This window comes from Ovis aries, chromosome 20 (assembly GCF_016772045.2).
Source record: "Ovis aries strain OAR_USU_Benz2616 breed Rambouillet chromosome 20, ARS-UI_Ramb_v3.0, whole genome shotgun sequence".
Classification (NCBI taxonomy): domain Eukaryota; kingdom Metazoa; phylum Chordata; class Mammalia; order Artiodactyla; family Bovidae; genus Ovis; species Ovis aries.
Genome location: NC_056073.1, coordinates 51,163,537 through 51,190,476, shown reverse-complemented (window position 1 = coordinate 51,190,476; position 26,940 = coordinate 51,163,537). Strand labels below are relative to the sequence as shown.

Sequence of the window (26,940 nt, the reverse complement as noted above, 5' to 3'; positions counted from 1 at the left end):
AGGACTACTGGAAAACCATAGCTTTGACTATGTGGACTTCGTCTGCAAAGTGATGTCTCTGCTTTTTAAAGCACTATCTAGGTTTTTCATAGTTTTTCTTCCAAGGATCAGACGTCTTTTAATTTCATGGGTGCAGTCACTGTCTGCAGTCATTTTGGAGTCCCTGAACGTGAAGTCTGTCACTGTTGCCATTTTTTCCCCATCTCTTTGCCATGAACTGATGGGACCGGATGTTTATGTCGTGTCCTCAGCTGTAGCCTCTCTTCTAAAGTTTGTGCCTGCCCCCTTCTCTGTTTCAGTACCTGATTGGGAAAGATCACCTGATCCCTTGGTTTGTTCACATTTCCTGTCTGCTATTCAGATAAAAATTCTTCCATACTAAATAGTTTTAAAAAATTGATTTAATCCTTTAAAATTGATTTAAATCCTTTTAATCCTATTTTTATGCTTACATTTTCTGCTTTTTCTCCCCTAATGCCACTACTTGTTATTTTTTCTATGTATATTTACTCTGAAGTTATGTACAAAACCATTTACTGTCTTTTATTCTACCAGTAAGTCTTTTGAAAAATTAAAGATTGTTCCACAGTGAAATACGGAAAAAGTACAGAATTAAAATGCTCTGATCTCTGTTGCAGAAACACTTCCCATTCGTGTTGTGTGTTTCATTAAAGGGAAAGAGGAAGGCAGGTTAAAGTAAACGGTGATATCGATCTAAAAGGATGTGCCCTTATCTAAGTATTTATTATAGATTATAGGAAAATGCATCTGTCTTTTTCGTAATGAAAGGCTTTTATAATGGTAATTTTCTCTTTTGACCTGTGATGGACAGGAGGTTAATTGATGTTAAATGGATGCTTTGTTAATCCTTCATCAGCTACTAAATTGGTTGGGGGAGTGCAGGTCAAGGCCACGCCGGGCCTGGCGGCTTGTTTTCTCAGGAAACCGCACTTCACGGCGGCTGCGCTCCGCCCCGCCCGGCCCCTCTTCCCCTCCCTCCCTCCGGAGTGTCCCTGGTGGACGCCCGCTCCCCTCCGCCCGCCTGCTCTCCCCTCCCGTCCCTTCCCCTCCTTCCGTCTCCCCTCCCCCGCAATGACAGCTGGTGGACGTTGCGTGCGAGTTGAGCTGGCGCTGTGTGGTCCGAGTGTGTGGTCTCCCTCAGCCAAGAGGCTGCTAACAGGCTGGATGGGAGGGAGCCCGACTGTTTATGTTACTTCAGATGCCGGGACTGTGCCCAGAGTTCCTCCTAAGCCGGCTCCGCTGCAGCAGCGTCATCCTTCACAGCTGGGCTGCAGCCTCCTCCGGAGGCGTCTCCCCGTTTGATCCCCAGGCTCAGAAATCACGGCGCTGCTGAGTGCGGCGGGATTTTGCTTTCACTGTGTCAAAATTTGTGGCCTTGGGGAAGTTTCTTTTGAGATAGAGCTAGGCAGTTAAAGCAGAAGTTTTAAGATAAGTGACAAAGTTGATGCATTTTTAGAAATTGGGAAAGCCATTCTGTAAAATTTGGTCAAATTAATCCAGCTCTGCTCATGTAAAGGAATCTGGGAGTTAAGTGACATCTTGTCATGTTTAACAGTTTCAGTAAAAGTGACCAATTTAAACTGACAGTTGATTCCTTGACCTTTTTTGAAAATCTGCATTGATTTTGGCATACCCGTTTACTGTAGTTGTCTGTTAACAGTCATATTGACTTATTCGTAGTAAAGATTCCACAAGTCAAGACTAGCAAGAAAAAGAGACAGCAGGCCCCATATGGGAGTGCGTGTGCTGAGCCTGTCGCCGTGGACCAAATGGAACTTTGTTTTCATGCAGCAGTCTGCATTTAGGACACTGTCTTTTTCCCTGACTTGCTCATTGTGAACAATTGAGCAGTAGTTTCTCGGTTGCATTCCTCGGTCATTCCTGAACAGTCTCGCAGAGAAGGCTGAGCGTCTCGCGGTTTAAGTGAGCACAGGTAGACCGTCGATGGTGTTGGGTTTCCACTTCCTGCCGCTTCCTCTTCCCGGCGGTCTTGCTGGGATGGGGTCAGTGCCGCCAGTGCCTGTCAGGAGAGGAGGCTGGGCCACTGGCGCTCGCCAGAGGAGCTCACATAGGCGGCTGGTTGGTCTGCTTTTCCTGCTGACGCTGACCCTGAACTTCGGTGAATGATCTGAGAGGGAAAGCCTCCCTCCTGTCCCTTGCTCGCTTTCCATTCTGCCCTTGGAAATGAAAGGCACTCAGTCGTGTCCGACTCTTTGTGACCCATGGACTATACTGTCCATGGGATTCTCTTGGCCAGAATACTGGAGCAGGTCTCTAGGGGATCTTTCCAACCCAGGGGTCGAACCCAAGTCTCCTGTATTGCAGGCAGATTCTTTACCATCTGAGCCACAATCAGAAGATTTTAGAAGTTAGCCATGTCAGAAGTTTTTTTTTTTTTTTTTTTTTTTAAGTGCTGCAATGCTGTATTTCCTCTTTGTGTCCTTTTTTGAGGGGTTCTGTGTTCGTGGTGATAGTGATAACCTAATGCTCCCAGGAGTTCTTAAGCACAGTTAGCGTATCCCTTTACAGAGTCACGCTGAAGTGTTTATGGGTGAGACGGTGTACCTGGGATTTGCTTTAAAGTGCTCACTGAAAACAGCATAAACGTATGTTGAGGAGATGTGGTTGAAAACGGACAAAATGGGAATGTGGAGGTTCCTTATGCTGGGCTCTGTTCTTTTACGTATGTTTAAAATTTCCATAATAAAAACTTAATCACACGGAGAGTCGAATAGCGTGGCCCTGAGCCTGGCTTTGGATGGATCTCAGCTCTGCTGCTCTCTCCTGTGACTGGACAAGCTGATCTCTGAGGTCTCACCATTACTAATCAAACTCTCAGCATGTTAGAATGCTGAACTTTTTCTGTACATTCTAAAGTCAATATATATATATAAACTATATAGTAACATTTATCTGTATAGATTATCTAATTTTTTTAAAAAAGGAATTATATTTTTTTTATTTGCAAGAGTTGAAAGTGCTCATATAAATTACTAGCTCAGAGCTTGAATTTCCATTCGATTGATTGCAGGAAACAAGAGTCAGTCACTTCATGCCAGCTTTGGGGCCCTTTTCTAGGACTTTCTAGGCCCTCTTTGAGGAAGCTGATACTCTTCAAACACAGCTGGCTGAGGTGGCCGGCCTGCTTCCTGCATCTGGACCTGCAGGTTGGCTCTGGCCCCAGGGGCCAGGAGGGGCCGTGGTGCTTGCCCAGCATCACTCCTGGGGGTCCCAGGCCTCCAAGGTCAGGACCAGGCTTACCTGTTCCTGGAGGCTCTCTGGGGTTTCCCTAGTAACTCAAGGCTCTCTGTGCGGAGCTGCTGCCAGCTGGGCAGGTCTTGCTCTTTCTTCACAACAGGGTCTCACCCGGGAAGGGCGGCTGCTGTGCAGGCTGCAGCTTCTCTGAACATACGGTCAGGAAGCCGCCCCGTGGAAGCTTTGTGCACTGTGTCACGTGTGTGTGTGTGCACACCTACATCCGTGTGTGTGTGTGTGTGTGTGTAGGTATTTTTGGTTGTTTAGTCGCTAAGTTTATGTATTTAGTTGCTAAATACATGTATTATAAAAGTTACAATATATAAGTACGTGTAATATGTATATATAAAAATATATAATCTAAAATTTATAGAAAAAGTTTCTGGCACTAAGTATTCTGAAACGACAAATATTTAGCTAAATATGTGTGTGTGTGCGCGCGCGCGCGTGTGCCTACCTATGTCTTTTTTTAACCACTTTTAGTGTTCTCTTGGCCTTGCATTCTTTTCAGAACATTTAGAGTATCACCCTGTCAGCTAATTCGTGGCATCACTTGAGTTCAGTTCAGCCGCTCAGTCTTATCTGACTCTGCGACCCCATGGCCTGCAGCACGCTAGGCCTCCCTGTCCATCACCCACTCCTGGAGTTTACTCAGACTCATGTCCATTGAGTCAGTGATGCCATCCAACCATCTCATCCTCTGTCATCCCCTTCTCCTCCTGCCTTCAGTCTTTCCCAGCATCAAGGTCTTTTCCAGTGAGTCAGTTCTTCACATCAGGTGGCCAAAGTATTGGAGTTTCAGCTTCAGCATCAGTCTTTCCAATGAATATTCAGGACTGATTTCAGGATGGACTGGTTGGATCTCCTTGCTGTCCAAGGGACTCTTAGGAGTCTTCTCCAGCACCACAGTTCAAAAGCCTCAGTTCTTCAGCGCTCAGCTTTCTGTATAGTCCAACTCTCACGTCTGTACATGACTGCTGGAAAAACCATAGCTTTGACTAGACGGACCTTTGTTGGCAAAGTTGGACCAATCACTTAGCTTAAAGAAAAGGAGTTAGAGTGCAGACATTATGAGCTATTTCTGTAGCTTTCCACACTAGAAGTGAAAAGCCACTTAAGCATCCTGTGTTGTGTGTGTGCTCCGTCATGTCTGACTCTCTGCAATCCATGGACTATGGCCCGCCGGGCTCCTCTGTCCATGGGATTCTCCAGGCAGGAATACTGGAATGGCTTGCCATTTCCTTCTCCAGGGGATCTTCCCAGCGTAGGGACTGAACGCACATCTCTTAGTCTTCTGCAGTGGCCGGCCGATTCTTTACCACTGGCAACAAGTGGGAAGCCCTGAAGCACCCTACAGGTGTAGATTTCTAATAAAGTAAATATTAATTGCCATCACTTACATAAACCAAAGGTCCTTTGGGGGAGGTCCCCCTCTCTTTTTTAAAAAGAGTTTAAGGGGCTTTGCGACCAGAACAGTGAGAAAACCACTGTGGATTGCCTCCAGCTACTGTTGGCCCTTTTCTCGCTGTGACCTTATAAGAAACCACTGTCAGAAGCCACTTTAAAGGATTGTTGTTGTTATTTTCTTATTTAGCATACAGTTTAGGGGACAGGGTGGAGGGGTGGAGGGATGAACATGGGCGGCAGGGTCTAGGTAGCAGGCGGGTGAGTCTCCTGTGCATGAATGCCTCTCTGTGGAACGTCGTGAAACAATAGTGACTGAGACTCTTCCAGTATTAAAGAATCCGTAGAACCAGGAAGCTTGGAGAAGGCCAGGCAGGATCAGTGCTAGAAAGTGTGCATCTGATCATGTTACATTCAAGCCACAGAGAATCACAAAGCGGACATCTTGAAGTGAGCCAGAGGGAAAGCATCCTTACCTGTGGGGGTCAAGAGTGAGAATTATATTGGATTAGAACAAATTAAGTAAGTGTTCAGTCCAGACAGATAGAAAGGCAAAGTAAAATACAAGGAAGAGGAATTAACACATGCTGAAGTTGTCAGAAATGAATTAGTAATGTTGCTTCTGAAAAAGAAGATAGAATGGATAGCTTACATCAGGACTGTGATAAAAGGTCATTAAAACAAAGTGTTGATGAGTCTAGCCATGAAGAGATGTTATAGATGCTCAAGGCAATGGAAGACATAATAAAATCATGGCTCTGGGAGAAGTAGTGTGAAATTCAACTTGAAAATCAGAACAAAATAACTGCCTTTCTGAAAAAAACACTAAAATTGTCTTAAGATTTATAACCTGTAGACCCAGGATCATTAAGATTTATAAACTACAGACCCAGGATCAAGCTTAGGGTTAGGCTTCCCTGGTGGCTCAGCTGGTTCAGAATCCGCCGGCAGTGCAGGAGACCTGGGTTCGATCCCTGGGTTGGGAAGATCCCTGGAGAAGGGAACGGCTCCCCACTCCAGGATTCCAGCCTGGAGAATTCCGTGGACTGTGTAGTCCACGGGGTTGCAAAGAGTCGGACACAAATGAGCGACTTTCACCTTCATGATCATGAAGGAAATAATCATACCCAAATAATACCCAATCACACCCAATAATTATACTCAGTGTGCTACTAGAATGAGATGGTTTTATAGGCCAGTAACAGAAACCTACAAGGAATAGAAAATTCCTATGCTGTGTATAAAACGACAAATATGAAAAACTTCAGATTCTTTCTGTAAGCCAGCATAGCACTCTGGACAGAGTGAGTTCTCAGTGACACTTGTAAACTGCTGCATGCTTCTGGATACTACCGCAGACAGTGGAATAAAAGAGAAGGGAGTTGCTGACTAATGGTGAATGAGATTGGAGATGCAGGGCTCCTAAATTAGCAAATTAAATCCAGGAATGCCTGAAGGACTAGCAAAACTGAGCCAAGTACGCTTACTCTTAGGACAGAGATAATCCATCGATAGGGAGATTATCTCAGTTCCTTGTATTAATGAGTAAAAGATGCTGGAAAAATATTTGATAAAATCGGTTTCTACTTTAAAAAAGTAACTTTCAGTAAATGAGAATAAAGATTTTCTGCAGTATAACCACATGATAGTAGTAGCAGACGTCTTAGTGGTAAAATGCTAGAGCATGTATTCCTAACAGGCGCAGTGACGGAGAATTAGCTCTTGAAGGGACCAGAAATTCTCAAACCTTGGTGTATAATGTGCAGATAGACATAGACACGCGATGCAGGTTTCGCAGTATGTTTGTGAGGTGAAAACTTCTTGGGGGTGACTCGGGAAAAGACCTAAGTGGAAAGGCTTCTCCTGGGGCGATGCAGTAAGACGGACGGAGGAGCGTGGCTCTCGAGGGCTGCCTGCTGTGGTCGGCCTGCTTGTGAATGCCGTGGTTGGCACCGTTTGGGACATCCCAGCAAACGCAGTAAAGCAGTTGAAACAAACGATGCAAGTGCTGATGATTCAGGGCCAGAGTTGTTACCGTATTTGAAGGCAGTAAGATTTCCTGCAGAGACAACATGAAAGATCTGTTGGGAAATGATTTCAATTGAGAGAGACTCAATAAGTTGGTTTCAGATTAATTACATGAACTTTTCCTGTGAACAGAGCTGAATAGTTTCTTGATAGTCATTAAAAAAAATGAGTATGTGGGAAGATTCAACATTGTAGACATTCTAACTGTTCTGAAATTACCCAGAAATGCTGTGCAGTTGATACATTTGTTCATTTAACAAGTGTGTCTTAAGTATTCCTTGTATGACACTCTGTTCTGCATTCTGGACGTACAGCAGTATATGGGGCAGACAAAACCCCTTCTCTGCTGGAACTTGAGTCAGTAGACACAGACGAAAAAATAATGAAGTGTTTCAGGGTGGTGATACTTGCCATCCGAATCCTGGTAGGATTAGTTTTATAATGAAATAAAATAGTTTAGAGTTCATCTGGACCAGTGTCTGTGTGCTGTGGCCAAGATAACTTGTTAAAGGTTAATCGTACTATCAGACAATTGATTATAATGTAGAATTATGTCATCGGTGCAAATTAGGTCAGCAGGGTGAAAGACGTCCAGAAACAGACCCAAAATGAGAACTTTCGTCAGTGGTGAAAGTGGCATTTCAGATCAGTGGAGGAAACTGGGTCATCTGGTGAGATGCTGTTGTGGTCAGCCAGCTAGTCTCAATACTCCAGAATGGATTCCAAATGAGTTAAATAATCTTAAAGGTAAAACAGCATTAAAATACCAGGACTCGACTTTGAACGCGTGACTCTGGGCTTGCTGTTAAAAGACCAAGGATTTCTGGAGGGCCAAGAGCACTGTTGTTGCTTAGTTGCCAAGTCGTACCTGACTCTTTCGACCTCATGGACTGTTGGTAGCTCCCCTGTCCATGGGATTTCCCAGGCAGGAATACTGGAGTGCGTTGCCATTTCCTTCTCCAGGGGATCTTCCTGACCTAGGGATTGGTCGAACCTGCGTCTCCTGCTTGGCAGGTGGACCCTTTATCACTGCACCACCTGGAAGCCCTCAGGAGCAGCATGAGCAATGTGGAAAACCGGTGATAACCGGGAAGATTGGACAGTGTAGACAGAGAGTGAGCATTCTCACTAGAGGTTCTATAATTAAGGGACTTAACCCTAATAAAAAGGTGCAAAGGTGACGAAGATGGGGTGGCGCACAGTGGGAGCTGAAGCTCTTGGTTGCGCTTTGCCTGTCAGATAGCTGCAGGTGAGACGGGTTGCTGACGCCCGCCACTGCTGGTGGGAGGGTGTGCTGATAGTGTGCAGGGCAGCTTGGTACTCATGTCACACCCTTCGGCAGCAATCCCTCTTCGAATGTTTTGAAAGGAACTGTTAATAGCTGGGTAAATGTGCAAAAACCTTTTGTGGTCAAGTGTTCATTGTTATGGTCCAATAACAAAAAATCGGAAGCCATCTAAATGCCACTTTGATGATGTATCCATACAGTGGAATACTGAGGAGCCTGAAACTAGTGTAGATTTGTATTTGCAGACATAGGTGGAGACCGGGCCCAGTGGGCTCACTGGTGGGTAGAGCAGGTTCCTGAGTATCTTCTGCAGGGTCCTGGGGGCCCTTGAGCTGATGCCTGCCCACTGGTGGGTGGGGCCCGTGGCTGACAGGGCTGGGTGCAGACTCCAGGGCACCCCAAAGCTGGTGTTGGCTCACGGTGGGCAGAGCTGGGGCCCAGCGCCGCTTATTCACACAGGGATTCAAAGAAACAGTGAAGTTGATGTGCACCAAGATGTTTTATGGGTAATTTATGCAAACCAAATTCCCTTGTTTTCCCCATGGTATTCTGTATTCTATTTAGAAAATAATTTTTATTGCTTTATTAGTTTAAGAGGAAGAAGAGATCATAAAAGGCTAGTACAGTGAGTTAAAATCTTGTGAAGAGGGGAGGTTCATGTTCTTTGAATGTTCGTTTGTTAATAACTTAGGCAATAAGCACTAACTTGGCAGCCTTTATTTTTGCATACTCAGTAAATTCCCACAACTCTATTTCCATCAGTAATGAATAATTTCCTACTAGATTTGGTGATAAAATACTTTGTTAATGTGTTTTATTTGCTGATTTCTGAATTCCGATCCTGGTGTTTTGAAAAGAACACAGGAACGCAAGACCTAGGCCAGTCCCGTGAAGTCTGGCTGCTCCAGGCTGCTTCCGGTTTGAGTGGATTCTGATTCTCTGCAGGTTATAGTATAGGACAGTTAAACTTGTTTTCAAAAGTAGTGTCTTAAAATTAATGCATAACCATTTCAGAGTTAAAGTTTAAGCTTTGTGAAGCTGTTTACTTTCTGATTCCTGAGTTAAACTCAAGTGCTTGGTGAATATTTTCAAAGCTGTTTGTGAAGATTGTTTTAAAAACTACTTTTAATGCTTTAAAATTCCTTGACCTTGTGGGCATTTTTATAGACCTTAAATGAAAGATAAAAAAATACAAAACAGATCTTTAACACAGAAAATTATACGATCTGTATTTTTTTTTTATTGTGCCATCACACAGAAATGACATATCATGCTTGATTCTGGTACCTTTTCCACATTTTCCTTTGGTTTATTAATTAGATGAGACTTTCTGCGCTGTAGTTAAATTCCCTCTTTCTATGTAAATGACCCATCCCATCCCCCCTCCTTCCCTCCCTCTGTCTGTTCATCTCATTCTCTGTTTCTTCTTTAATGAAACTGGGGAAATGAGAAGCCTGTGGCTCGTTTCTGAGCAAGTAGCTGTGCGCTTCAGTCTGTGGCGACTGTGGCTGTGCTTTGTTGCTGTTGTTCAGTTGCTGAGTTGTGTCCTCTTCTTTTGCGACCCCATGGACTGTGGCCCGCAGGCTCCTCTGTCCCTCGAATTCTCCAGGCAAGGACACTGGAGTGAGTTGTTAGGCCTTTCTCCAGGGACTCTCCCCAACCCAGGGACTGTGCCTGCGCCTCACGCCTCTCGTGACTGCTCCGGTAGCAGGTGGGTTCTTTACTGTCTGAGCCACCGGGAAGCCCACTACAGTGCCTTTCTTCTAATAATTTATTTCTAGAAGTGTCTGTAAAAGCTTTGCAGCCTAGACATAAAGTTACATTGCAAAGATAACTTTGGAGTCTTTGCAATATAACTTTCAGAAATGAAGGGAATAATTAGGCTATCAAATACCCTAACATTGAAATATAAGATCTTAAAAATTCAGATTCTTCTGATATACAGAAATTTTTATAATAAGTACAAGAATTTTTAAATGAATAACAACATGCTTTTATAGCTTAATTGTTAAAAGCTAGGAAGGACAGTTTCTATAGTCCTACATTAGTAATTGAATTTAAAACCTTTGTCCTAATTAGTAAGACTTTCATAGAATCAAGAGCTAAAAAGTGAGCTTAAGAGTAATCTCATCCAACCGCCTCATATGCAGACGAGAAAACTGTTTGATAGCACATGGAAGAAACCAGGGGCTCGCAGCTGTCGGTGCCAGAGCCCAGCCCAGAGCCCAGAGCCCAGATCTCCACACTGTTAATAGATGTTCAGTTTTTGAGGCTGTTCTATCAGAGCTTCATTCAGAGACCTACAGCTTGGAATATTTTTGGTTTATTAAAATATGTCTAGATTACCATGTGATCTGTTACCTAAAAAGATACAATTTAAGCGACTGTCTAAACCCTTTTTGAAGATGCCCTTATTGTCCTAGGATGATGGCCTTTTTTCTTATAGGTAGGAAGGAATTTATTTACCACAAAATGATAACTGTGTGGTAAACCAGAACCTCACATTAAAAAAAAAAAAAAAGGCATCAAGTTTAGAATTTATTTCAGCTTCTTCCAGTTCTTTATGTTAGAGAAACAGCGCTGAGAAGCAAGAGAACACTTAGGTTCTAACTTTCAGTTTATCTACAGAATAAGTCACTGACAGAATGTAGTATTATAGTGCTTCCTTATATCCAGAAATGTGTCAGTGTAGTGTTTATTGTTCCACTAAATATAATTCGCTAAAAACTAGACCAGCAATTCATAAGATACAGTGACTTTTTAATTCCATTACTGAAAAAAAAAATCACTCTTAAGTGTATGTTTTTTTCAGGGTAAACATACCAACACCGTACCAACATAACAAGAGATGAGAGAATTGTCTGTCTAATCCCCGTAAGGGTCCTCCTAGTCCTGTTTATCCCCATTCAGGTTCAGGTAGTTGAAAACTTCTTGGTAAATTAACATGAGTCTGGAGACATGTCAGAATTATTGCTGTTTAAAATTTTCAAAAATTTTAAGTTGAATATAATTGACTTGGGCTACCCTGGTGGCTCAGTGGTAAAGAACCTGCCTGCCGATGCAGGAGACACAGGTTGGGAAGATCCCCTGGAGAAGGAAATGGCAGACCACTCCAGTATTCTTTCCTGGGAAATCCCAGGCAAGAATAGAGGCGCCTGGCAGGCTGCAGTCCATGGGGTCACAGAAGAGTCGGACATGAGTCAGCAACTAAACAGCAGCAAATAATCGACTTACACTGTTGCATTAGTTGCCTCCTGAGAAACCTGCACGCAGGTCAGGAAGCAGCAGTTAGAACTGGACATGGAACAATAGACCGGTTCCAAATAGGGAAAGGGGTATGTCAAGGCTGTACATTATCACTCTGCTTATTTAACTTACATGCAGACTACATCATGCAAAACTCTGGGCTAGGTGAAGCACAAGCTGGAATCAAGATTGCCGGGAGAAATATCAGTGACATCAGACATGCAGATGAGACCACCGCGATGGCAGAAAGCGAAGAACTAAAGAGCCTCTTGATGAAAGTGAAAGAGGAGAGTGAAAAGGTGACTTAAAGCTCAACATTCAGAAAACGAAGATCATGGCATCCGGTCCCAACACTTCATGGGAAATCAATGTGGAAACAGTGAGAAACTTTATTTTTTGGCTCCAAAATCACTGCAGATGGTGACTGCAGCCATGAAATTAAAAGGCGCTTGCTCCTTGGAAGAAAAGTTATGACCAACCTAGACAGTGTATTAAAAGGCAGAGACGTTACTTTGCCAACGAAGGTCCGTCTAGTCAAAGCTATGATTTTTCCAGTAGTCATGTATGGATGTGAGTTGGACTATAAAGAAAGCTGAGTACCAAAGAATTGATGCTTTTGAACTGTGGTGTTGGAGAAGACTCTTGAGAGTCCCTTGGACTGCAAGGAGATCCAACCAGTCCATCCTAAAGGAAATCAGTCTTGAATATTCATTGGAAGGACTGATGCTGAAGCTGAAACTAATACTTTGGCCACCTGATGTGAAGAACTCATTCATTTGAAAAGACCCTGATGCTGGGCAAGATTGAAGGTGGGAGGAGAGGGGACGACAGAGGATGAGATGGTTGGATGGCGTCACTGACTCGACGGACATGAGTCTGAGTAAACTCCAGGAGTTGGTGAAGGACACGGAGGCCTGACGTGCTGCAGGCCATGGGGTCGCAGAGAGTCGGACACGACTGGGCGGGTTGTATTGGTGCCAGGTGCACGGTGTGGCGGCTCGGTGTTTATAGATGGTGCCGCAGGTAACATTATTATAACGCAGTTCTGCATTTCCTGCCTGTACTTTGCACCCTTTGATTTACACGTGGTGGTTCGCTCTTCTTCCCCATCCCCGTAAGACTCACCCCATTCCCCCCTCACCACTGGCGACCGCCGGTTTGGTGTCCGTATCTGTGAGTCTGTTTCTGTTTTGTGGTTTTCATTCGTTTGCTTTCTTTGTTAAATCCTATTTATAAGTCAGGGCTTCCCAAGTGGCAAGACTGGTACGGAGTGTGTGTGCCAGTGCAGAAGGCATAAGAGATGGGGGTTCGATTCCTGGGTTGGGAAGATGCCCTTGGAAAGGGCATGGCAGCCCACGCCAGTGTTCTTGCCTGGAGAACCCTATGGGCAGAGGAGCCTGGTGGGCTACAGTCCATGGGGTCATCAAGAGTCGGACACGACTGAAGTACCTTAGCACACACATACAAGTGAAAAGATACAGTGCTTGTCTTTGTTTGTGTGGCTTTTTCCTCTAAGCATGATATCCTGTGGGTCCGTCCATGTTGTTGCAAATGGCAGACTTTATTCTGTGTAATAGCTGAGCAGTGTTCCCGTGTGTGCGAATGTGTGTGTCTGTGTGTGTACCTGTGTGTGTATCTACACACACCCACACACCCCGCATCTGTATATCTGTTCTTCTGTTGATGGGCACTTGGACTGTTTCCGTATCTTGGCTGTTGTAAATAAAGCTGCCATAAACTTCGGCAGGGGGCGTGAATCTTTCTGAATTATTGTTTTTGTTTACTTCAGATACAGACCCAGGGTGGACCCTCTGAATCGTATGATAGTTATTGTTAGTTTCTTTCGAGGAGCCTCTGTGCTGTTTTCCGCAGTGGCAGCAGCAGCTCGCATCCCCACCAACCCGGCCTGGCCGGCGCTCCTCTCTCCTCTGCCTGTGAGTGGCCACTTTGACTGATGGGAGGTGACCCTTGTTGTGGCTTTGATCGGCACTTCGGTTGGTGGCGTCGAGCATCTTTGCGCGCCTCTTCACATCTTTGCGCGCCTCTTCACATCTGCGTGTCTTCTTTGGGAAAGTGCCTGTTGGTCCCTCTCCGCAGCCTTTATTCAGGTTGTCTGATACTGAGCTATGTGAATATATTTTGTGTAGTAGCCCGTATTAGACATTTTATTTGCAAACATCTTATGTTCAGTAGGTTGCATTTTTGTTCCGATGATGGTTTCCTTTGCTGTGCCAGAGGCCTTTGGTTTGCTGTAGCTCCGTGTATTTGTTTTTGCTTTCGTTTCCCTTGCTGAGAAGACAGAGACAAAAAGCATTGCTGAAATCAGTGTGAAAGAGTGCAGTTCTTGGGCTTCCTTGCATACCGCTCTTTGGTCCATTCTGAGTTTCTGTTTATGGTGTGAGAAACACAGTTTGCTTGTTTGCGTGTCCAGTTCTCTCAGCAGCATTTGCTGAAGTGGCCGTTTCCCTCGCTGTGTAGTCTGGCCTCCTGTGCCGTGAATAACTGTGTGTTTCTGGGCACTCTGTTCTGTGGATGTGCATATCTGTTTTCATGCCAGCATCGTCGCTTTGTAGTACAGTCTCAAGTTGGAGCGTGCTTCCTCCATCTCTGTGCTTTCTCAAGAGTGCTTCGGCTATATGAAGTCTTCTGTGGTTCCGTACACATTGTAGGATTGTTTGTTCTAGTTCTGTGAAGCATGTCATGGATAGGAATTTGACAGGAATGGCTTTAAATCTGTATTTTGCTGTGGGTAGTGCAGACATTTTGATAAAATTATTTCATTCTGTCTGTGAACATGGGATATCTTCCCATTTCTTTGTATCATCTTCCATTTCCTTCCTGAATGCTTTATAGTTTTTGGAGTATTGGCCTTTCACCTCCTCGGTTAAGTTTTTTCCTGAGTATTTTATTCTTTTTGGTGTGATTTTAAATGGGGTTATTTTCTTTCTAGGCACTTAAAGACCACTGTAGATGAAAGCTGTCCTTTAAAAACACTCTTGCTAGTTTGGCGTGAGCTGTGAAACTAAAGATGTTTAGAAACAACATTCTGCTTAGCAACACAGCAGATTTTTGTATGATTCCTTTTTAGCAAACCTGTAGCCCTGATCGGCCCCAAGTGTGGAGCTGAGGCTGAGAGCCAGTGTGTAGTGACGTGTGGCTCCCCTGCCCACGCCTGTGCGTGTGTGAAGTTCTGCCCCGTGCTGTCCGCCTTTGCCACTTGTCTCTTTGTATCACTGAATCCTTTATTACTAGTGTGCTTGGGTGAGGATGTTGCCCTGAAAACGGCTTATTCTGTGTCTGTATTGAGTCTCCTTACGTGAGTAGCGATGGCTCCTTTACCCCCTGCCTTTGTCATTCTGCTTTCAAAAGATAGAGTTAGCCTGTGGCGTGTGGTCTTAGATGGTCACTGCTCTTCCTCACCTCTTTCGCTCTCGCATGGCTGTGTATTGTAAAGGCTGGACATCGCTTTAATTAAAGAACGAGGCTTATGACAGCAAAGTCAGACTTTTGCTAACCTCTGTTCAGTGTATTTATATAAGAAAGATCTTATGACAGAGTTTCAGACTATTGCTTCATCGAGTTTGTAAAATCCTTGTGAGGAAAATCCGTAGGCACTTAATGACAACCGTAGATGAAAGTTTCCCTTTGAAAGTATCCTTGTTAATTTAGCATGAGTTATGGAACTGAAAATGTTCATAACCTAAATTCTGTTTTCTTGAGGCTTAGAGTCTTTCTTGAGAATGATAGTAATATATTTCATGTATTTCTGATTTTAAATTTTAAAACATTAGTTTTAACGCTAGATGTTTCTAATTGGAGGTGGGTTGAAAAGAGACATCTTCCAGGATTCATTCCACAGATAATTACGGAGTGTGTACCTTGTGGGTGGGCACTGTCCTGTGCATTGAGGGTGTTGGAATGTAGACAGCGGACACTCTTGTGTTTGCAATCTAAGTGGCTCACTGATCTTGCTGAGGTCAGGGTCTGTCCGCGCTTGAAGATACGTAGATGATGCTTCATGGTAAGGGAATGCCAGCTTAAGCTTTGCATGTGAACCAATGTAATGAACGCTGGATTTTCAGCTGCCTTTGATGTGTGTGTCTGGAGTAGAGCTGTACTTTTTCAGTCATGAATAAGAAAATAGATTTTGTGCTTGTGATTCAAGGCTGTCCATTGTGGCCCGGATAATTACCTGTTATTACCAGACACCACTTTGTTTTACTTGGACAAGCTTTGAGATGTGAAAAGTAAGATTATGCTCCTCTGTAAATGCCTTCAAAATGGATTTAGAAATTTGGGAGTAAACTGAATTGTCTGTCCTAGCTGTTTTGTGTGTGTGCGTGTGTGTGTGTGTGCGTGTGTGTGTGTGTGTGTGTGCGCGCACATGGATTTAGAAATTTGGGAGTAAACTGAATTGTCTGTCCTAGCTGTTTTGTGTGTGCGTGTGTGTGTGTGTGTGTGCGCACATGCTTGCTTTTCTGAATTTTTTTGAGTCCAGAGGTATTTTAATTTCAGTTCTGTTTCACAGCAGGATGAAGTTCTGTGGAAGGAGGGATCCAGGAGACTTCTTAGAGAAAGTGACCTGAGGGAGAGAGCCAATCAGCCAAGAGGGTGGTGGTCAGGCTCTGTCGCCCCACAGCCCTGGCCCTCACCCCTCGTTTCGTAAATGCGTCGTGACGCAGCAGCTGAGATCACTCATAGCGCTGCGCGTGGACGCTGGGCCGCGGGCTGCTTTTGCTCTGCGAGCATGTAAGCGCCACCTGAAAATGCCTTGTGGCTACGCTGTGGCTGCTGCGCCAGTCAGCGGAGAACAAACGTGTCTGCGGTCGCTACAGCTTCTCGAGTCTTACCCCAGCTCCCCGCGCACCTTGCCCACCCCAGGTTCAGCGAACAGTGAGCGCAGTGGGTAGATGTTACCGCGAGACCGTAACATGTAAGCTTGACTTTGAAACATTGGTAAGGATCTAACAAACTCGGAAAGCCGTTCCATTCAGTCGAATCAGGCAGATGACATCAGGGAGGCTGGCTCGCGAGAAGTGAGGGGCTTGTGCAGCTAGTGTCAGGTGGATGACGGAGAGCATGAGGTGCCGGGTAGGGTAGACAGGTCTGATTGCGCAGGTTTAATAACTGCTGAGCGTGTTGTGGGCACTGGAGACCACTGAGCGGTGGGTGTCTTGGAGGCTGTTTTTGAATCAGGGGTGATTATTAGGCCTCTAATTGGAGGTCTGACAAGTTGGAGAATTGACACCAGTGTTTGCTGAGGGTGGATTGCAGGGGAGGGCTGGTGGGGGCAGAGCGGCCAGGCAGGAGCTGGCTGGCTTTGGCCTCTCTGGAGAGGAGCAGTCGGCCTAGCGCTCTGCAGGGGGACTTGATTCACGGGGCGCGACGGCGAGGGAGGGGAGTTGGAGAGAGCCTCGGCTTGCAGGTCTGGTTTATGGAGGGACAGTGGCGTGCTCTGGCCCGACACCCTCTGCTGCTGCTGCTTTGCTGTTTTAGTCGTGTTGGGTGAGTCACACAGGCTGACTGAACCCCGTCTCCAGCATCCTCGCTTTTTCCAGAGGAGCAAGCTGAAGGCACTTGGCTCAGAACCCCAGCCCTCCACTCACAGGGCTGCTCTCTCAGGGCTGGTTTGGCAGCCCTGTTACTGGGCAGCCCCGAGGAGCACGCGCAAATGGTACTAGGGCTTGTGGAAAGTGAAGACACTCCCTGGATTTTGCATCTCCCACCAGAACCCGGGGGCAGAGGCCCGTCACCTCCTCATTATCCCCCACACCCCAGACTCGCTGAGCTCTCTGCCAGCACCGCCTGTGTGTTTCCAGGCCCCGTGGCTAATCTGCCAGTGTCCTGATGGTCACTTCTGGATGAAGTTTAAAACTCCCTCCTTCTCCCAGAAACACACCTGCCTATCTGCAGCCTTGTTACCACTTTGGTTAAACCAACAGTCAGTTCCTACATTAACAGGACAATATAAATCTTGTTTCTTTTGCCTCTTTTGAAGGTGGCATCTTGTTCTTTTAAGCGTAAGAGTTTTCTCCTTCTGCAGATACTTATTTGGGGTCAAAGTTTACAGTACTTTTGAAGGGTGTGTCAGCCACTGTGTTAATTTGCTGGGGCTGCCATAACAAAGTACAGTAGGCTGAAACAACAGACATCATTTTCTCACAATCTGGAGGCTAGAAGTCCAAGATCAGGGTGTCACAGGACCGGCTTCTCCGGCGGCCTTCCCCCTGGGCTCGCGGGCGCCACCTTCCCCCGTGTTGTCATGTGGCCCTGCTCGGTGTGTCTGTGTCCTCGCGCCTCTTCCCGTGAGGACGCTGGTCCTGTGGGATCAGAGCCCACCTCGTGACCGCGTCTCCCTCACTTTAAAGAGGACGGTCTGTAGAGTCCCGACTCTTAAACACAGTCACTCTCTGAGGCCCTGCCTCTGGACTTGCTAGAGAAAGAGCAGATGAGCCAAGACGGCGCGGCCAGGCTCTCTCGCCCCGTGGCCTCTCCCGCGTGCCCCGTGTTTCGTGGAATACGACTGTGGACGCTGAGATGGCGTGCAGCCCTGCGCACAGCGCGTGCACGCTGCGGGGCGCTCTCTTGGCCCCACGCTGCTTCTGTGCTGTAAGCATATATAAGCGCCACCTGGAAGGCACTTGGAGTTATTTGATGGCTGCTGCTAACGGCTGCTGCCTCAGCCGGGAGAGAAGAAACGTGTCTGCAGTCCCTGCGGCTCCTTGCATCGTCTTCCAGCTCCTTAGCTCGTGCCTTGCCTACCATGGGTTCAACAAACAGTGTGCACAGTTAGACACAGAGAGACAGACTTCAGCACAAGTTTGGGGGAAACACTTCTGCCCACACCACCAGCCTTATCTCTGTTTCCTCTGGGTCTTTCTTAGATCTTTCACCTCTCGCATCTTCCCTGACCACCATACACTTTCTTTCTGTCCTTGAGTATTTTAGGACAAGGCTGTGACAGCTGTTTGTCTCATCTGTGCGTGGGCAGAATTGGTCTGTGTCTGGGTTTTCTCTGGGTGATGTGGCTGCATGAGGCCTTCTTCTCGGGAGGACCTTCCCTGTTGAAGTCTTTGGTTCCCTCTTCTCAGGGCCCCTTAGCTTCCCCAGAGTGGCTCTTGTTGCCCGGACAGGGTGGAGTTAGGCTAGAGGGTGGGCACCCTCCTCCCCCCATGCCTGATGTCCCCGAGCCCTGTCCTTTCTGTTGGGTCACATCAGAGACTGAACTTCTCACCTGGGCAAAGGCAGGGGCCACAGTCTAGCTCACGAGACTGCCCGTGAAGACAGGCAGCCAGCACGCCCCCCTGCTCTTCCCCTGAGCCCACCCTCCCCTCGTCTTCTGGGGCATCTCAAGTCTTCAGCCCTTAAAGAGTTCTCTTCATTTACCGGGCTGCCAAGGTGGCGCTGGTGGTAAAGAGCCCGCCTGCCAAAGCAGGAGACAGACCGGGTTCGATCCCTCGGTGGGGAAGATCCCCTGGAGGAGGCTATGGCAACCCACTCCAGCGCTCTTGCCTGGCGGATCCCGTGGACAGAGGAGCCTGGCGGGCCACGGTCCACGGGGTCACGAGAGTTGGACACGGCGGGGCGCCCTGTGCGCTCGGTGCTGCGCCTTGCAGGGGAGCGCCAGGGCTAGAGGGCAGAGCCTCTGACCCAGGAGCGTCATGCCCGCTGCCCTGCGCGGGGGCGCACGGCAGGTCGCTGCTCCCGCCTGCCTGTTGGAACTGTCAGTGTATTGATCTGAGCACATTTAAAAGTTGCTGTGCTAAGTCTAATACGAAAACAAAATAAAGTTCCATACACCTATGAGAACAGAGACGTTCTTTAACTGTCATGAATCTGTTTAGGTCAGAACCTCCTCTTTGAGGCGCTTCCAGCATGTGTCTGGGGTGCAGAGGTGGTGTGCAGAGCTCAGGGGGCCTCTGTCTTTCCTGATGTGAAGTCCACGTGCCTGCTTTCCCTCCCCACATGAGCTTGTGTCCTGGGTCACTCGTGTTCAGGAGATGTGGCCAGTGGGCTAACCGGCCGCTGAAATCCAGCACCAGTGTGTGCAGAAGGCGGCCGGGCGTGGCCCTGTGTGCGTCTCTGGCCTTTCTCGTGCGTGCTGGTCTCAGTCGGCACTAACTCTTCTTTTTCTTTTAATAGGTCATTTCTGTAGCGCGACCTCGTTTCGTCAACAAGCACAATGTCTCGATCCCGACAGCCCCCTCTTGTGACAGGCATCTCTCCGAATGAAGGCATCCCGTGGACGAAGGTCACGATTAGAGGAGAAAACCTGGGGACGGGGCCAGCGGACCTCATAGGTAAGGGCAGGGCCGGTGCTGTGTGTTCCCAGTACAAGCGTCTTTATGTTGGCAGCGAGGCAAGGTGCCAGGTCATTGTTGGAAATAGTGACGGTGTTAGGAAAGCACCCCTGGTCTGTGCAGGGTCACCTGGATGGAAATGAAAGAATTATTTGGTTTTCTGACTTTTTGTTAAAAGCGTTAGTTTATCAACTCTTGTCTGTGCTGTCTTTCTCTTGGTCCTGAGACAGACCCCGGCAGTGGGGAGCTGTCTTACCTGCTCAGTGCTGGCTTTTCCTGCTGGGATCGCCAGTGCAGCTGCCCGGCTCGCTTCCTTGTCCTTGCGTGGCCATCTGCATTCCTCTTCAGGCTCAGCTCAGCGTAGCCTCTTCTGGTCCTGCTGCTCTTGGAACCAAATCCAAATTCCCTCCACCTGGAGGAGCCTGTGCTCTCTGCCTGGCCACACCTGGGACCTGCGGGCCACCTGTCTGCACGAAGATGCCCTGCAAGGTGGGGATCGCCAAGGCTCCAGACGTACAGCCACAGGCTGTCCGTAAACTTACGCCCGTGGATAGAGAGCAGACCGTCAGTGTCCATTGTGTGGTCAGTTGTGAACAACTCTGTGAGGGTGTGCAGATACGTTCCGGGCGAGGAAGGGAGGCATCTCAGGATGTGCTTCTGAATATGTATTCTGATTTCCCACTTTAATTTATTTGGACTCAGACATTCTGTTGACTCATTTCGTAATTTATGAAGGAACCAGAGCCTCTTGATGAGGGTGAAAGAGAATGGAAAATCTGGCCTGAAACTCAAGATTCAAAACACTAAGATCATGGCCTCCAATCCCAACACTTCATCTCAAACAGAAGGGAGAAAGTGGGAGCAGGGACAGACTTTGTTTCCTTGGGATCCAGAATCACTGCAGACAGTGGCACCTAGGGAATTAAAGACACCTGCTCCTTGGAAGGAGAGCTATGGCAAACCTACGCAGCATATTGAGAAATGGGGGACGTCACTTTGCCGACAAAGGTCTGTATACTCGAAACTATGGTTTTTCCATTAGTCCTGCATGGATGTGAGAGTTGGACCGTAAAGAAGGCTGAGCACCAAAGAACAGATGCTTTCAAATTGTGTTGCTAGAGAAGACTTGAGAATCCACTGGACAGCGAGGAGATCAAACCAGTCAGTCCTAAAGGAAACCAACCCTGAATATTCATTGGAAGGACTGATGCTGAAGGTGAAGCTCCGGTACTTTGGTCATCTGATGCAAAGAGCCGACTCAATGGAAAAAGACCCTGATGCTGGGAAAGACTGAGGGCAGGAGAAGAAGGGGACGAAATGAGGATGAGATGGCTGGATGGCATCACCGATGCCATGGACACAAGTTTGAGCAAACTCCAGGAGATGGTGGCAGATGGGAGCCTGGTGTGCTGCAGTCTATGGGGTTGCAAAGAGTCAGACATGACTTAGCAGTTGAACAGCGACGCCATGGGTAAACACTGGAGGGTATGAGTTGGCGCCTGTTTCTTTTGCAGTATAGCTGCTGGTTGACATTGTTTTGTGGCTGCCCAGAAATCCCTTGCGGAGGAGAAAGTTGACTGGAGCTGGGTGCCATGTTTAGTTATTGAGTCTTGCCCTCCCCAGCTTGGTCTTTTCACTAGTGCCACTTAAATGTGCCTCATTTTAAGCTGCTTCCTTTAGCTGTAGTTTGTGATTGTTACGTAAATAAAACTTAAGTTTATTACCCTTATGAAAGTAGTCTAATTTTGTGTCTTGGTTCTGGACAAAGCTCATTCCAGATTGTTCTTTATAAAAATTGGAAACATCCCTAGAATTCTTGGAAATGACCGTCTAGCTGGAAGTTCTATCCCGCAGTTAAACTGGTGGTCCCCGAGCCCCCACATGGGACGGTCACAGACCTGTGTGGACGCTGACTGCGTCTGCTGGACCAAGTGTTTTGGACTTGTGTGAACCTGATAGTTCAGCTTCCAGCTTGTCCAGGTATTGCCAAGAAACCATTTTTTTAAAAAGCAGATTTAACCTACTAAATAATTTAAACATTTTTAACTCTGATGACATCTATACTAGCCAAGTAAAACACTTTAAAAACACTTTATTTGGAATTCTACAAGGTATTTTAAAAAATGTTATAGTTCATGAAGCAGATTTCTTAGCAGAACATGCTTAAGAAATAGATCTTATGGTTTTATTTAATTTCCATAACATTTAAAATGACCTGTTTAAATCTGTTTTAAATAATATGATGATTATTCTTTTTTTTTTTTTTTTAAGTTAAAATACAGGGCCTGTTGAGTCTGAGGCTGATGCCGCTGCGGTGGGATGAGCGAGCGGCTGCTCTGGCTCTTTCCCTGCGAGCGTGGGCCATCGTGGCGGTCGTGCGCGCCTGCTTATCCGCGTGTGCTTTCACGACTCGGCACGTCTGAGGTCTCCCAGTTCTCAGTGCGAACTGGAAGCTGGCTCCCCAGCAGTGACCTCACATTAGGACCTGTGGTACATTGAGTCCTGATGTTTACCATTGGGTTGTTTCCTTTCTGAAGTTTTTCAGATCATAGAATCTTGATATTATGAAACTTAAAAATATCAACTTAGGTATTGACCTACAGTGATATCAAAATACCCAGCATCTGTAATTAAACAGTTCATAAAGTAAAACGTTTATCTCCACTTATTTGAATGCATAGTCTGATGAATGTGTGCATGAAAGGTACTTGAGGAAATAAGTATTGAAGTGGTTTTCGGGCTTATCTTGCAGATGGAAAGGTGTTCCAGGGGTGCTTACAACTTCTTAAATTGCTTAGATTTTTCATAATAAAAACTAAGAATCAGGAAAACTAATAAACATTCCCATTTTGAAAAATAATTTTGAGTTATGATTGCATTTTAAACTATGTCAATGTCATCACTTTAAAAACAACAGAAAACTTAACTCTAAAGGAGCTTTTAAGCGCTGCTGCTGCTAAGTCGCTTCAGTCGTGCCCGACTCTGTGCGACCCCATAGATGGCAGCCCCCAGGCTGGCAATAGAAAAACTAAATTTCTTATGTGAATAAATAATAATAGATCTTATAGGAAAATCTCTGAAATTAATTATTTCAGTTATTATTCACTTAGTCTTATCTGACCGTGCAACCCCATGGACTGCAGCACACCAGGCTCCCCTGTCCTTCACCCTCTCCCAGAGTTTGCTCAAGTTCCTGTCCATCGAGTCAGTGATGCCGTCCAACCATCTCATCTTCTGTTGCCCTCTTCTCCTCCTGCCCTCAATCTTTCCCAGCATCAGAGTCTTTTCTAATGAGTTGACTGTTGGCATCAGATGGCCAAAGTATTGGAGCTTCAGCATCAGTACTTCCAGTGAATATTCAGGGTTGAATATTATTTCAATAAATTATTATAATTTATAATTATTTTCAGTAATTATTTCAATAAATAAAATGGAGTTTTTATTCTTTTATGGTTAATATAGCATTCTTACTAAATAGTGCTTTAAGTTGTAACAAAAGATGGCTTGAATCCCTCACTGCATTTTTTAAAACTGAATTTGGCATAAGTTGAGGTGTTCCTGGTATCTGATTTTTTTAAAAAAATACTACATTTGTCACACTTGACTGCTAAGCAGTATCAGAAGTTAAATGACGAGAAGGAAAGGTGCGTGTGTTTGCCACGTACACTTTGGTCTCTTTTCTCCCTGAATGTTCACCACGTTGGTATGTGTGCTGCAGAAACGTGCGTGGGGGGATGTTGGTGCCCTGCTGGGACCACGTCTTCCCTGTGCATTCACTGCCCCACAGTTCACGTGGGTGGGCAGAGATGCCAGGCGCGGGCTGGGCTCTTGGAGCAGAGTGTAGCGCAGCGACAGGACCTTGGGGAACACTGAGGCCGGTGGGCCGACAGCACTGCAGGAGTGACGCGCAGCCGCGAGGGGCGCGCCAGCGGTCCAGTGGGGCCTGAGGACACTTGCCGACCCAGCAGACGCCAGGCTGTGCTCAGCGTGACGCTTGCTGTATTCTGTAATATTACGTGTAACTAAACACCAGGGGAAGCATCTGCAGACTTGTTAGGAAAACGGTAAATTTTTTTCCCAGAATGATGTACGCGTTTATTAATAATACACTTTAGAACTTTATAGCAATAACTTAGGCTTCTAAAAATAGAACAGTTTCCTTTCTAATTCCTATGAAAGCAGTTCAAGACTCTTATAGTTAAGTAATCTGGAATGCTTAGAGCTGTTGTCATGTTATTAGTTCCTTATTCCACTCATGTTTGCAGAAAATCAGCTGTAATCTAGAGGAGTCTTAAATGTTAGAGAGAAAACAGACAGAATCCAGTCGAGGCCGTAGTTTATCTGCAAATAATATTGGGTACATTAAAAAATGAGAATAACCAATGAACCAGGATATGTTATTTCTGTGTTTGCTTTTCAGTTCATGGAAAAGGCCTAGCGACACTAACAGAGTTGTCTCTTCGTGGAAGCAGTCGTCGGTTTGGACTTTGTTACAGTGCGTGCTTTTACTTTCAGGTCTGACAATCTGTGGGCATAATTGCCTCCTGACAGCAGAGTGGATGTCTGCAAGTAAAATCGTGTGTCGAGTGGGACAGGCCAAGAATGACAAAGGGGACATCATCGTCACGACCAAGTCGGGTGGCAGAGGAACCTCCACGGTGTCTTTCAAGCTGCTCAGACCTGAGAAGATAGGTATCGCCTCCTGCGACTTTTCTCTCAAGAATAAGCTGAAGTTGGGTTTTGTCTTTTAAAATTGACAGTCGATAAATTAGTATAAAATTTATTTACTCTCAGATTTAGTTTCTTTCTTTCTTTAGGAATAGGATATTGGTTAAAATTTGTATTACTTTTGAAAAAGCAGTGTACTGAGCTAACGTAAACCCTAAGGGTGATAATCCTTAGAACAAATCTTGTTTTAAGTTCTATATAAAGTCTGCTCATTTAACATGTCAAAATGCCAGTTTTAGTTTCTTGGTCGTGATACAATAATGACATTTCTTTCTGGGACACAAATTAGCCAGTGATACCATCTAAATCGGGTTTCATTTTTCTTCCCTTCCTGTGTTCCTGGCCTGGACAAGACTTGGCTGGCAGAGGTGTGCCTCTCGTCTCCAGATTAGAGAAGCCCGCTGCTTGGGCCCCAGGCAGCTCTGTGTTCCCTCTGTGCACTTAGCTGCACTTCCTCGTCTGGGGCGGAGCTTGGTGTGAGACAGGACTCGGGATAGCCTGGGGGCAGCCCCAGCTGTGGCACAGTGGCACCTGACCTGCCTGCCAGCGTGGAAGACGCAGGGGCTGCAGGTGCAGTCCCTGGGTCAGGATGGTCCCTGGAGGAGGGAATGGCAACCGACTCCAGTGCACTTGCCTGGAGTGGACAGAGGAGCCTGGCGGGCTACAGTCCGTGTGGTCGCAAAGAGTCGGACGCAACTGATCATACACGCGGCCCGCAGCTGTGGGTGGGAGTGGCGTCCCAGGGTCGCCTCCGCCAGAGGTCTGATGAGCTGGGACATTCAGGGGCGAGCCTGGCGAAGGCCTTCGCGTGGAGTAGGAGCCAGTGCTCCGCAGACGATCGTTTGACCGCTCTTTCCAGCTCTCCATGCGCACAGCGTCTCCGCTGCTTTGTCTTTGTGGTTTTGTAGTGCCTGGCACGTGGTCAGCAGATAGATACTTATTTAATGTGGAGCTCTCACAGGCAAAATTAAACCCAGGCCATACTTCTCTCATATAGAAAAGCAAAGAATTTTGCAAATATTGTGTTCTGTCTTAGAGCATAAAACCTTTCTTTACCATTATATCGTTAAAGTTTTTAATACATAAATGATTTTTAAATTTTTTAAATAAAAGTTTGAGGGATTTAAGGGAAAATTCAAAATGTGATTTACATATAGGTACTTGCTGTACTGTGCTTAGTTGCTCAGTCCTGTCCAAGTCTTTGTGACCCAATGGATGTAGCCCACCAGGGTCCTCTATCCATGGAATTTTCCAGACAGGAATACTGGAGTTGCCATGCCCTCCTCCAGGGGATCTTCCCAACCCAGGGATTGAACCCAGGTCTCCCACATTACAGGCGGATTCTTTACTGTCTGAGCCACCAGGGAATCCCTGTACATAGGTATACAAATGTATATGCAAATATGTGTATACATTTTTATATGCACAGTATTCTTATTTTTGCTTAATTTTGTTTAATGTCTTTGAAAACTGAACTATGAAATTACAAAGTAGGAGCTTGTTTTCAGTTTTCTGGAGGAACCTTTTTGATTTTGTCAAACATTTTGACAGAACCTAGTACCATCTTGTCGGAGAAGGCAATGGCAACCCTCTCCAGTACTCTTGCCTCTAAAATCCCATGGACAGAGGAGCCTGGTAGGCCGCAAGTCCATGGGGTCGCTAAGAGTTCGGCATTACCGAGCAACTTCGCTTTCACTTTTCACTTTCATGCGTTGGAGAAGGAAATGGCAACCCACTCCAGTGTTCTTGGCTGGAGAATCCCAGGGACGGGGGAGCCTGGTGGGTTGCCGACTATGGGGTTGCACAGAGTTGGACACGACTGAAGCGACTTGGCAGCGGCAGCACCAGCAGTGCCATCTTGTATCATGTTTGTACAGCAGACACAGAGAACTTATTATCAAGTATTGATTTTATCCTAAAGTGCTCTGCCCAGGACTCAACACGTACAGGCTCAGGAAAGGCTCACGGAGCCGCACTTGGGAGTGTCTGGACCTGCACTTCCCTCTGACAGCCTCCTTGCGTCCTGGCATGAGTGTGGTGTTGATCGAAACAGAAGGTTCACCAGGGGTCCTGCCACTGAAGGCTGCCTGGGCCCAGAGCCCTCCCTTCAGGGGGCTCGGGCCCCGCCCTGCATTCTGCTTCCCCCATCTCCCTGCCCAGCCCCTGGGTCTGAGAGTGGACCATGGGGAGCATCGTGCCAGGGAGAGTGAAGAAAGACTCAGTCACGTGAGAGAGGGTGCTGCTTTCAGAGACGACGTTTTGTTTTTCCTGAATGTCTCAGCCATTTCCATCACCCAAGCTGTGCGTTCCTTGGAACGTGTTTGACTGATTTCTTTATATAAGGAATTGTTGGATACTTTCTTGATATACCAGATTCACTGTACTGCTTATTACTTGTAAAACACATTTGTTTTAGCAGAACTTTTTCTCAGATGTTAATTTATTTTCTGTTTTGAATAATGAACGGTACAGTGAAGAGGTGTTATTTTTGCCTTTCTGTGGATTTTTAGTGCTTTTAATTAAGAAAGAAATTAAAGTTTTTGTGCCCTCAGATCTTTAAAAAATTACTTTAGTGTGCATTTTGTGTTAGGTATTAAACCAGTAAAGCAGTAAAGTAAGGTTTAGACAGGGCCTGGGGAGTGTGTGCCCTGTTAAGCCCGTGTTCCTTGT

General features: G+C 46.2%; 1 protein-coding gene across 6 annotated transcripts in view; it reads left to right on the top strand.

The window, feature by feature from the left end:
• The window catches only part of EXOC2 (exocyst complex component 2), a 127,028-nt gene that overhangs the window by 3,989 nt on the left and 96,099 nt on the right, over positions 1-26,940 (top strand). For 5 of the 6 annotated variants that reach the window (XR_006057309.2, XM_042237317.2, XM_060403821.1 and 2 more), the window contains exons 2-3: positions 19,385-19,542; positions 24,058-24,234. Coding sequence is in view for 5 of the 6 variants with exons in the window: in XM_042237317.2 (XP_042093251.1) it covers positions 19,425-19,542; positions 24,058-24,234 (295 nt within the window). In the remaining variant the exon portion in view is untranslated. Of the gene's footprint in view, positions 1-15,935; positions 16,176-19,384; positions 19,543-24,057; positions 24,235-26,940 lie in introns of those variants that run through there. The other variant, XM_060403822.1, reaches the window with a different exon arrangement.